Here is a 12,224-nt window from a genome sequence, read left to right as displayed (position 1 = left end):
TGGCTAACACTAACAACTGAGGCAACAACAGATGGGGGTGAGGATGCAGAGAAAGAGGATCTCTTTTGCACTGCTGGTGGGAATGCAAACTGGTGCAGCCACTCTGGAAACAGTATGGAGGTTCCTCAAAAATTTACGGGGCGCCTGGGTGGCGCAGTCGGTTAAGCGTCCGACTTCAGCCAGGTCACGATCTCGCGGTCTGTGAGTTCGAGCCCCGCGTCAGGCTCTGGGCTGATGGCTCAGAGCCTGGAGCCTGTTTCCGATTCTGTGTCTCCCTCTCTCTCTGCCCCTCCCCCATTCATGCTCTGTCTCTCTCTGTCCCAAAAATAAATAAACGTTGAAAAAAAAATTTTTTTTTAAATTTAAAAATAAAACTACCCTATGATCCAGCAATTGGGCTACTAGGTATTTATCCAAGAGACACAAGTATGCTGTTTCGAAGGGGAACATGCACCCCAGTGTTTATAGCAGCACTATTGACAATAGCCAAAGTATGGAAACAGCCCAAATGCCCATCGATGGATGAATGGATAAAGAAGATGTGGTAGGGGCGCCTGGGTGGCTCAGTCGGTTAAGCGTCCGACTTCGACTCAGGTCATGATCTCACGGTCTGTGAGTTCAAGCCCCACATCGGGCTCTGTGCTGACAGCTCAGAGCCTGGATCCTGCTTCAGGTTCTGTGTCTCCCTCTTTCTCTCTCCTCCCCTGCTCATGCTCTGTCTCTCTCTTCTCAAAAATAAATAAACGTTAAAAAAAAATTAAAAAAAAAAGATGTGGTATACACACACACACACAATGGAGTATTACTTGGCAATCAGAAAGAATGAAATCTTGCCATTTGCAACTACATGGATGGAACTAGAGGGTATTATGCTAAGCAAAATTAGTCAGCCAGAGAAAGACAAATATCATATGACTTCACTCATACGAGGACTTTAAGAGACAAAACAGATGAACATAAGGGAATGGAAGTAAAAATAACATAAAAAACAGGGAGGGGGACAAAACATAAGAGACTCTTAAATATAGAAAACAAAGACAGGGTTGCTGGAGGGACTGTGGGAGGGGGGATGGGCTAAATGGGTAAGCGGCATTAAGAAATCTACTGAAATCATTGTTGCACTATATGCTAACTAACTTGGATGTAAATTAAAAAATAAATAATTAACTAAATAAAATTAAATAAATACGTAAATAAAAATAAAGTGCCTTGTACCTCCAGTTTTGGTTACAGAGCCCACAAATGCCACCCCACTCTCTTGCTCACCCAGTAAAGGACTGTAAGCTCTTTATCCTACTCAAATGAGAGCTACCACTTGAGTGAACAAGATTCAGATAAGAAAGCAGCAGGAGATGAAGTTGAAGCCAGATTCTGGAGAGTGACTAGGAGATAAGCTGTAGGCCATGGGCATCCATTGATGGCTTTTGAGTCAAGGGGTGACACGGCCATGGCTGTGCTTAGGAAGATCACTTGCACAACAGACGATGGGCTGGAGGGTAAAGGACAGGAAGGAGATAAGGAGTTGGATTAGAAAGAAGGTGAAATAGTCTAGGCATATAATGACAAGAGCTGAAAAGAAAATGGCCAGTACTTACACAACAGCACTGATGTAGGCTGGGAAATGAAAGAACAGGGAGGGAATACTAATAGCCACTTTTCATTTTTATAATGCCTTGCAATTCTCAAAATGCTTTATTTATAAGTATTGTGATTCTCAAACCTGGCAGCACATTAGAATCATCTGAAAGGCTTAAAAAAATACCAATGTTCAGGGGCACCTGGGTGGTTCAGTCGGTTGAGTGTCCAACTTCGGCCCAGGTCTGATCTCATGGTCCGTGAGTTCAAGCCCCGCGTCGGGCTCTGTGCTGACAGCTCAGAGCCTGGAGCCTGTTTCAGATTCTGTGTCTCCCTCACTCTCTGACCCTCTCCCGTTCATGCTCTGTCTCTCTCTGTCTCAAAAGATGAATAAACATTTAAAAAAAATTTTTTTTTAAATACAATGTTCAGGCCTTACCCCAAACGAATTAAGTCAGTATGTAAACTCCTGTTTTGTTCACTGTCTCTTTGAATAGTACCCAGCACATACATGGTGCTCAGGAAATAGTTACTGAATGAATAAATGAATGAATGACTGTACCATTATCAGCTGAGATCCAAGGGACAATTGTGTTGAAAACTTACGGAGTAACCAGGCAATATGAATTACCATGGCAGCCCTGGGACAAAATACTACCAAGTTAGGCCCCTACTCCCAGGAGCTTACATTCTTTCCACAATAAGTAAACCTTTCTTATTTCTAGAGCACTATACTATAAAACATGTATCTCAATAACAACTAGAGGTTACTCAATGTCTGCTGTGAGCAGAAGGAAAAGAAAGGGGACTTATTCAGTGGCTGATGAACTGAGAAGAAATTAAGGGTCATAGGCAGAGACCAGCTCAGACAGATTCCAATCCTTATGAGATTCTGAGTTAATCATATTGTAAGGGCTCAAGCATGATGAGAAAGCAGCCATATACTAACCAGCTTCCCTGCCCCAAATATTTGGACAGAACCCAAATGCAAGTACATACCTATGTAGCATTCTTTTCTGATAATTCTTTTAATGTATCTGTTCTGGCTTTGTGCAAATCAAGTCTTTGTTTTACATCTGAAATAAGCAGTGGCACATGCAAATGGATAAAACCTGTTGAGTTAGATATACATAGCTAAGAAACAAGGAGCCTGAGTCCTTGAAAAGAATCATAAAAGTAGTATAGAATTACAATCTGTCTGACCATTCATTCAGAGTGTCAACAAAGATATGGGCAATTCTAGTTGTTACAGCAGTTCTTTGTATCAAATTCAGAATCTGCCAGTTACCTGTAGGTCCTAGTTCTGCCTTCTGGAATGGTATACCTCACAGCATACCTCATCTCTTTTCTTTTCTTTTCTTTTTAATGTTTATTTATTTTTGAGAGAGAGAGAGAGAGAGAGAGCGCATGGGCAGGGGAGGGGCAGAGAGAGGGAGACAGTATCCAAAACAGGCTCTGCGCTGATAGCAGAGAGCCCAATGTGGGGCTCAAACTCACAAACTGTGAGATCATGACCTGAGCCAAAGTCAGACACTTAACCAACTGAGCCACCCAGGTGCCCCTGATCTCTTTTCCATCTGGTATACTGCCCAAATACATGAGGACAGTTTGGTACTCCCTAAACTGCTCTTCTCCAGCTTCACTCTCTTGAATCACTTTTTCTTGCGTTTATGATTTTCAGGGTCCCCAACGTTCCTGATCTCAAGGGCACAGCAAGCAATGACATCAGTGTACTTGGCTACAGATTCTGGGGATGAGGCGGACTCAGTGCAAGAGCTTCCCAAATGTGCCTACCTAAAGGGAAAGTATATGTACCTCAGCCTCTCTTCAGTCCTCATCCTGTATGCAGGGTTTCTCAACAACTCATTATTCATGTATTGGTCAGATAATCATTTTTTGTTAGGGGCTTTCCTATGCATTGTACAATGTTTAGCAATATCCCCAGCCTCTACCTACTAGATGCCAGTAGCAACTTCCCAGATGTGACAACTAAATATGTCTCCAACCTCTGTAAAATCTCCTGGGGCGGGGGGGGGGGGGGGGGGGGGGGGGGCGGGCAGGTAGGGAGGGAAGGATGCAAAATCACCCTCACTACAGAGTCACTGCTCTATCCAACGACTCTGTTCCCTGTTACTACTCAAAACTCTCTCCTCTGCTGATTCAACAGGTAACTCTCCAGGAAGTCTACTTATATATCAAAATGGCATTTGAAAATTTAGAAGTATTTATCTTTTTGGAAACAACATTTGTTGGCGAGGCTGTGGAGAAAAAGGAAACCTCCTGCACTGTTGGTGGGAATTCAAACTGGTATAACCGCTGTGGAAAACAGTAAGGAGGTTCCTCAAAAAATTTAAAATAGAATTGCCACATGACCCAGCAATTCCACTACTGGGTATTTACCCAAAGAATACGAAAACACTAATTTGAAAAAATATATGCACCCCTATGTTTATTGCAGCATTATTTACAATAGCCAATCATGGAAGCAACCTAAGTGTCCCTTGATATTTGAATAAAGAAGACCATAAACACACACACACACACACACACACACACACACACACACACGATACATATATACACATATATATGATATACATTATATATATACATATATATGTATATATATCATATATATATACATATGTATGTATATATCATATATATATATATAATTCAGCAATTAATAAAGAATGAAACCTTGCTATTAGCAACAACATGGATGGATGAATGATCTAGAAAGTATAATGCTAAGTGAAAGAAGTCAGTCAGAGAAAGACAAAAAAGACACGGGGGTTTTGTAACCTAAACATCTGAATTCAAGTAAAATATTGTCTGACTAGGGCTATGTGAGGCAACCCACATATCTGATCACTCAGCAGAGTAGAAGGACCCTCCTCACCACTATTCAAGCAATTTAGCTATCTGACCGGGATGCTGGTAGAGGTGAGCAGACTGCAAGAATGTAAGGTTCAGAATGAAAAGTTGGGAGTGGTGGCAAGAGAATGGAGAGTGAAAAAGAAGGGGAAAGGTATAAAGAGAAGGGTCTGCTTGAAATAAAGCCTGAAGGTCTTACCTCCCACTTCACAAAGAGGCCATCAGCTTGCCCTCTCGGCTCTCAGCTCTCGGCCAAGAGGAATGGGAGTGCCTAGATCTAAGACATCTATCTGGCTCTTGTCTTGTCCCCCAGGCCTGACCATTCATTCAGAGTCTCAACAAACATTTATTACCAGACCTTGCGCGTGGACCATATTTGGGAAGGCACCGCCGCACCCTCCGAATTTACAGGAGGAGACCAGCACTGGACAAGTCATCAAAGGTGCGGTGAGAGCGAGAAAGGAGAATGGCAGGGATCGGACACCCGATCACCAGAAGCCCTCCGCCCTCTGGTCCAAGAGGCCAGGCCTCCATCGCCGCTTATCGCCAGACCCGGGAGCCTGCCTCCATCGCACCCTTTTCCCCAAGGTTGGTCCGGGTCTGGATGTCACCAACCCCAGTTCAGACCTACAGACCTCACCACAGTTGAACTTTACAGATTCCCCCTCCTTCCTCACGGTTCGCCGACTCCGCAAGCCTTACTGAGCCACGCCAGACACCGTCCTCGAGGCTCTTGCGCGCCCGTGACGTCATTGCCGTGCGCCTCTCCTACACCAAAGGGACTATGGATCTCACACGGCCGCCGCGGATGGTGTGGCTCGCATCTCGGTTACTTCTCGCTCCTCAACGAGGCCTGGTGGTCCGCCGTCCCGACGAGCCCTTGCCCGTGGTGCGCATCCCGCGGGCTCTACAGCGGCGGCAGGAACAGCGGCAGAGCGGGCGGAGCCCCCAGCGGCTGGTGTTGGCGCGACCTGGCCCGCTGCTGATCTCAGCGCGGCGGCCAGAGTTGAACCAGCCGGCGCGCCTCACGCTGGGCCGGTGGGAAAGCGCGCCACTAGCTTCGCGTGGCTGGAAAAATCGGCGCTCCCGCCGGGACCACTTCTCCATCGAGCGTGCGCAACACGAGGCGCCGGCTCTTCGGAACCTCTCGTCCAAGAGCACCTTCGCGGATCTGGGTCTGGAACCTCGCGTGCTGCGTGCTCTACAGGAGGCTGCTCCTGAAGTCGTTCGGCCTACAACCGTGCAGTCAAGCACCATCCCCTCCCTACTTCGCGGCTGCCACATCCTTTGCGCCGCGGAAACCGGCAGTGGCAAGACTCTCGGATACCTACTACCTCTGGTTCAACGGCTCTTGGGCCAACCAAACCTGGACTCCCATAGTCTATCTGCTCCTCGAGGCCTGGTCCTTGTGCCTTCGCGAGAATTAGCCGAACAGGTGCGGGCCGTGGCGCAGCCCTTGGGCAGCTCCTTGGGCCTTCAGGTGCGGGAGCTAGGGGGAGGCCATGGCATGAGTAGGATCCGAATGCAACTGTCCAAACAACCTCCAGTAGATGTACTAGTGGCCACTCCAGGGGCTTTGTGGAAGGCCTTGAAGAGTCAACTAATCAGCCTTAAGCAGCTCTCCTATTTGGTATTGGATGAGGCAGACACGCTTTTGGATGAAAGCTTCCTGGAACTAATGGACTACATCTTGGAGAAGAGCTATATAGCAGAAGGCCCAGCTGACTTAAAAGACCCCTTCAATCCCAAAGCTCAGTTAGTGCTGGTGGGGGCCACATTTCCCGAAGGTGTAGGCCAGCTGCTGAGTAAAGTTGCCAGCCCAGACTCTTTGACCACCATTACCAGCTCCAAGCTCCACTGCATCATGCCTCATGTCAGACAGACATTTATGAGGCTGAAGGGAGCAGAGAAGGTGACTGAATTAGTGCAGATCCTCAAGCAACATGACAAAGTATATAGGACTGGCCCCTCCGGAACTGTTCTAGTGTTTTGTAATAGCTCAAGCACTGTGAACTGGCTGGGATATATTCTGGACGATCACAAAATCCAACACCTAAGGCTGCAGGGACAAATGCCAGCCTCAATGAGGGCCGGTATCTTCCAGTGCTTCCAGAAGGGCTCCCGAGACATTCTTCTCTGCACAGACATAGCCTCTCGGGGCCTGGACAGCTCCCACGTAGACCTAGTTGTCAATTATGATTTCCCCCTCACTCTGCAAGACTACATCCACAGATCCGGGAGGGTGGGCCGTGTAGGGAGTGAGGTGCCTGGCACTGTCATCAGCTTTGTAACCCATCCCTGGGATGTAAGCCTGGTTCAGAAGATTGAGCTGGCAGCTCGCCGGAGGAGAAGCCTTCCAGGACTAGGGTCCTCAGTGAGAGAGCCTTTGCCCCAGCAAATCTGATGGCAGCCGGCTTAAATATGATGACATTAACAGGGATCCTTCCCTTTGTCCTGGGTGGGTGAGCACACTTATCGTAGGATGCCCTGGGCTGCCCAGTCACCCCCCCTGAAGCCCTGGTGAGCTGCTATCTGGCTTCCAAAGGTAAGATGTGGCCAGATGTAGAGAATGAGCTACTGAGGATGATTCCTTGTGGGCTTTCACATGACTCATGAAAAATAAAGTAGATTTTTGTCTTTGTATTATGTCATAGTTTCTAACAGTAAATGATGTGTTCATTGAATTGTGAGAAGATTCACACTCCAGACTACCACACCTAGGACAGAGGCTCTTTCAGTTGCTGTTTGAATTAATAAACGTTTAGATTTTATTTCCTGCCCCCCAAAACATCCATTAAGCCCCCAGAGAAGGGAAAGGGGATGTGACTAGCAGTACAGAGATTTTCTTCACCAACAGTGCCCATGGCAAGCTTGGGCATTCTTGGTGAAATCTCTCTGGGAAGTACTGGCAGAAGAATAAAAAACAGGCTGACACAAAAGTATTGCTTGGTGTGCATTTCCAGGCTCTACCTTCTTTCTCATCTCTTCATGGCAGGGGAAGAGAAGAGAAACAAAACTGTTTACAAAATTGGCAAAATAAGCATATAGCTTCCTCTCACTATCACCTAGGTTCCGGCTTCTGCAGCATTATATAAGCCTAAGTAATGAGGAGCAGCTGAGGTCAAATATAATACTGCACAAAACAACTTAAAAATACTTACACACTGAAACAGATAAGGAGGCAGAGAACAGAAATGGACCCATGGCAATCTTTGCCAGAAGACAATGTTGTACTAAATGTATAATCATAGCTCTCTTTTTCATGTGAGGAAACTTGAGGCTCAGAGGGATAAAACAATTTGCTCAAAATCATACGCATAAGTATGATAGAATCTGGTCTGTCTGCACTGGGGGTTGAGTTATTTACCAACTTTTAATAGTGCCCACTTGGACTCTCAAAAGCAACCCAATTTGGACAAAATTTGGTCACTCTGTCCATGAATCAGTGTGGCAAAACTGCCCAGGAGGCTTGTCTAAAGTACAGATTCCAGGGGCCCCTGGCTGACTCAGTCACTAGAGCATGCGACTCTTGATCTCAGGGTTGTGAGTTCAGACCTCACAATGGGTGGAGAGATTACTTAAAAATAGTCTTTTTTTTTTTTTTTAAAGTACAGATTCCTGAGCTCAGAACTATTTGTCTATGCCATTCTCCTTTCCCCAGAGACCCAGCCAGGTCCTGATAAGGTATCAGTAACCCCACCAGGTCAGAGTGATGTTCCCAGACAATAATCTCTCTGGAGCCTTGGAGAATCTAAGTGGTCTTATGCTGGCCCACCTGCCAGAATGAACCTCCTCCAGAGCTCTCCCCTTCACATTTTACCTCCTAGCACTCCCTAGGGGCAAACCTGATTTTGTGTGTCCTAACTTGCATCACACTAATTCAAGCAACTTAGGAATAGAAAATGAGGTGGTTCTCAACCAGGGTTGCCCAACCTCTAAAATAGTGGTCTAATCATTCTCTACCTCCGGGACATATCTCCTTCCCAACTGCCCCAGGAAACAAGCATCCCATCTTTGCATGTTCGAGGTCGGCAACAGGGGGCCCCCTCACAAAGAAGGTTATCTCTCATTGCTAGGAAGTCCTTGGCTGCGCTGTATCAAAGCCAGGCCCAAATATGGTTCCTTCCTATAGGCCTGATCAGGCTAAGGGCAGAGTTATCTATTTACTCCTCCTCTCAGGAGGATCCAGCCAACACAGTAACACCTCTTCACAGTTTGACCACGTTTTTCACCTGGACTTCTCCTAAGCCCATCCTAAGCTTCATCCTTTCATGGTGGTAGTAGCATTGTTAATACAGTATTTGCCTTTTGGGGGGAGAGATGAATGTAATGATTAGGTTGTCATTTTGTGTTATGTCATTTTGTCATGAATTTGTTTTGAATTTTATATTAAAATGGGCCCACTATTCCCACTTTGTGAAGCCATTCAGGACCCTCATTTTGCCTTGGAACACGTTTGATATCTCTCCCAGTGTCACTTTGAAATGTGATGAGCTTGCCCACACATTTCTATCGGGTATAAATCCAGAGCCCAACATGAAGCCCTACCGTCCAGCAGAACACTTCTCCACTACCTGTGGAACCTTGGCTAGGCCCCTTAACCTCCTGGTTTTTTGAGCCCTCGGTTGTAAAAACGTGAGGGGTATGTGAATTTACATTTGGGGCACGACAAGTTCAGTAAGAGCTTGTCTTTGCTTTTATTATTCCCAGCTGGAATGTCTTCCCTCAGCTCTCCATGGGTCCAAATCTAACTTGTCTTTCAGGCCCACTGCCAAGGAGCCTTCCACACAAATTTCTGCCTGTCTGGCTATTGAATACTTAGGGTCAGTACCATACAACCAGGCTGTGTCTTAGGTTAATCTTTCCTCTCAAGCCAATGGCAGAATGTGGGTTTCTCTTGCCCTCTTTTGGTCCCTGGGGCTGTGCCGGCCCATACGTATGCTCCACGGGGAGTGGCTGGGTGAGGAGAAAGATGGGAGGGCCCAGGCAGAGTGTTCCTCTGCCTCCACTCTGCTCTCCTCCATTAAAACTCAGAGAGCCTAAAAGCTGCCCCTCAAGTCACAGATTCCTTATGTGACCTCACTGGGTAGTGATGACCTCACAGGCCTTTTCACAGTTACCATGACAGGGTAACTACACAAACGTGGTGCTTTCAGGAAAGCTTCCCTACCAGTTCTCTACCAGATACCAGTCTGTTTGGATGCCTGAGAGAGAATGTCTGACCGGATCTTCTATATTCATTCTAATTTGTCCTCTGTCCCCTGGGAGGGCAGCACAGCAGGTGAGCGTAGGCCAGGCATCTGTACAAGAGTCACTGGTGTACACACAACTTCACATGGCTGCCATGTGTTGCTTTGGGGCTTGCCCGCCACACCTCTGAGCTTCTCCAACTGTAAGTAATAGCCCTCAGGGACCTACAGTGCTCCTGCTCATTGCCGAAGACACATAAAATGTCATCCCTGGGCAACTATTCAGAAAGCTTCTAAACTTCATAATTGTAGCTTTCCCTTTTGGGCTACAAGTTGCTTCCATTCTGACACTTTCCTGATCAGCCTCTTAGCAAAAGTCGAGCGAATTTTTGTTGGCAAGTAAGAAATGGAGCAGTTTGAGGAAGAACCGTTGAGGTCCGCTCACGAACCTCCCCTTCAAACCCAGGCACCTTCACCATGCTGCCGTGTAAACATCCACATGGGGCCCCTCAAACACACCCCAGACGGAGCTGCTGAGTACTGGGGTAAGGGTGGTGGTGTCATGTGCACGGGCAGAACAAAAGAGCCAAGGAGAGTGATGAAGTGATACCAAGACTGGAGGGTTGATGAAATGGTGTCCCAGGAGGTTGGGTTGATGTGAGCCTAGACTTGCTACCCAGAATCTGTCTTTGAACCTCCTGATCATTCTGCCTTAGTATTTGGCCATCTTCTAATCTAGATAAAAATATTAGAGGGCTAGAGGACAGTGTGGTTGAAACAGACAGTATGAATGGGGCCCAAGAGGAGTTGCCCAAGAGGAGATGGGAGGGTTTCTTAATCCATTTATTTTAGGTTATTTTTTCCAACACTTGAAAGGTATTTCCATTAAAGCTTCAGAAGTTATAGACCTTAGGAATTTCCCTCCTATGGAAGGGAAAGATGGAGGGGATCCTGGTTGCAACTGTTTTCAGGCTCTACTGTTTCCTCTGAGAATGGGGAACAGATTTCCAGGTCTCCTGCTGCTGCCATGAGCTCCAGAGAATCACCTTTGCAGCCATGTTCCTTCTCTAGGGGACTCATTGGGGTGACTGGCCAAGGCTGTGTTTTGAATACCAAGCAGATTAAAGGTCTTCAGCCAGAAACTGGGAGAGACATGAGAGGGTAGGTCCTGGCAGGACACTGTATACAGCAGAAATGACTGATTAGATCTGATTTTCTTTCCAACAGCAGGGGCTCCCTCTTCTCCTACACCTGGTCACTACCATGTCCTCTACCGAGGGTGTGGAGAAACCCAGGTGGGCTGGCATGGGGAGACGTACTGCCTGGTTGGTGGCTACCGGACCTATGGGGATGCTCCTGTGGCCACCCCAGCAAAGACGGAAGCAGAGAAACCAATTCCCAGCCAGGCTCCCAAAAGACGTCGAGCTATGGCAGAGTCAAATAAAGACGTAGGTTGCTCCAGCCCCAAAATTCGGAGATTGAAGCATGGTGGCAGGAGGATGACCCCAAAGAAGCTTGCTGACTGAGCCACTTTACAGGAATGGCAAACATTTAACTGCCTAAGACAGCTAATGCCTCTTCCTGAAGTGACCCCCCACTGCCCACCACTGGAGATTAGAACCTGAGCCATTCTGTCTGAGCCTTCTTCAGCCAGGAGCCTCCTTCCATACTAACTGGCCATGGGCAAGGAGCCATAGAAGCTGAGGTTTGAAATGAAAGCCTGCTCTGAACATCCCAGAGCCAAAACTGGCCTGGAAGAAAACCTGATGTTTCTCCACTCAATCCTGTAGAGTCCCTTCTCGGGAAGAAGAAAGCAAAGTTTGCACTCTTTGAACCAAGGAGGATGCAGGAGCAGAGGGAGGGTTCAGAGTGGCCTTAGCAGGGACTCAGTCCATCAGATGGACTCTTGCCCTGAGTCATTGCCAGCAGTCACCAATTAAACCAAGAGGAGCTGGACTTTTTTAAACTGCAAAAAGCAATCTGGGTCTACCGAGGGAGCCTCTTGTCTGGAGTGGCAGGAGGCAGAATAAGGAAACCCAGGAAGACCCGCTCCCCAGAGCAGGAAGAAAATGGAGAGTTAGGTGGCGCCACCACTGAGGCTCACACGCTCCTTCATTCCCAGTCCTTCTTAGCCCCAGTGGGATTTCTTACTGTTCAATAAAATGGTTTTCTCTAACATATTTGACTTGAAATCCAGCTTGTCCAAGGCCAGGCCCCAAATCTCCCTTTTCCCTTGAAGTACATTTCCACATGGGGTGTCTGGTGCTCTAACACCTTCTGCCTCCAAAAAAGACCCGTGAGTGCAGCTTCTAACTGTGTGGCTACCATAATGACAGCCGTGCAAATTGGGGCAGGACACAGGCAGGTTCTTTAGGAGCCCAAGGGTGGCTGGGTGGTTCAATTGGTTAAACGTCTGATTCTTCATTTCGGCTAAGGTCATCATCGCACAGTTCGTAAGATTGAGCCCTTTGTCGGGCTGCACGCTGACATCAGGGAGCCTGATTGGGATTCTCTGTCTCCCTCTCTCTCTCAGCCCCTCCCCGGCTCATGCTCTCTCTCTCTCTCTCTCTCTCTCTCTGTCTC

The 12,224-nt window shown here is 47.3% G+C and overlaps 3 protein-coding genes across 5 annotated transcripts in view; 2 read left to right on the top strand and 1 right to left on the bottom strand.

Moving 5' to 3' along the window:
* Nucleotides 1-5,263, bottom strand: part of DUS2 (dihydrouridine synthase 2) — a 50,031-nt gene extending 44,768 nt beyond the window's left edge. The window contains exon 1 of one of the 3 annotated variants that reach the window (XM_040442871.1): nucleotides 5,155-5,263. The gene's annotated coding sequence lies outside the window, so the exon portion shown is untranslated. The other 2 variants (XM_040442869.1, XM_040442872.1) reach the window with 2 other exon arrangements.
* DDX28 (DEAD-box helicase 28) lies at nucleotides 5,211-7,100 on the top strand. Its single transcript, XM_040442868.1, has one exon. It carries the CDS (start codon nucleotides 5,237-5,239, stop codon nucleotides 6,854-6,856), a length of 1,620 nt encoding a protein of 539 aa, XP_040298802.1. The 5' UTR covers nucleotides 5,211-5,236; the 3' UTR covers nucleotides 6,857-7,100.
* A 2,229-nt stretch (nucleotides 7,101-9,329) lies between these two features.
* On the top strand, nucleotides 9,330-12,224 carry DPEP2NB (DPEP2 neighbor). Its single transcript, XM_040442883.1, has 2 exons — nucleotides 9,330-9,733; nucleotides 10,869-12,224. The coding sequence occupies exons 1-2, from the start codon at nucleotides 9,667-9,669 to the stop codon at nucleotides 11,165-11,167; spliced, it is 366 nt and encodes a 121-aa protein (XP_040298817.1). The 5' UTR covers nucleotides 9,330-9,666; the 3' UTR covers nucleotides 11,168-12,224.

The sequence above is a fragment of the Herpailurus yagouaroundi genome, unplaced genomic scaffold (genome assembly GCF_014898765.1).
Source record: "Herpailurus yagouaroundi ecotype Mexico unplaced genomic scaffold, PumYag 190, whole genome shotgun sequence".
Taxonomy (NCBI): Eukaryota; Metazoa; Chordata; class Mammalia; order Carnivora; family Felidae; genus Herpailurus; species Herpailurus yagouaroundi.
Note: the sequence above shows the minus strand (reverse complement) of the source record. Positions and strands in the feature narration are given on the sequence as shown.

Excerpts from the sequence above, each read along its gene's own strand:
- DPEP2NB (XM_040442883.1), top strand. The coding sequence starts at position 9,667 with ATGTCTGACCGGATCTTCTATATTCATTCTAATTTGTCCTCTGTCCCC. Across the intron at positions 9,734-10,868 it reads CTGGGAGGGCAGCACAGCAG|CAGGGGCTCCCTCTTCTCCT; the intron begins GTGAGCGTAGGC and ends TCTTTCCAACAG.
- DDX28 (XM_040442868.1), top strand. The coding sequence starts at position 5,237 with ATGGATCTCACACGGCCGCCGCGGATGGTGTGGCTCGCATCTCGGTTA.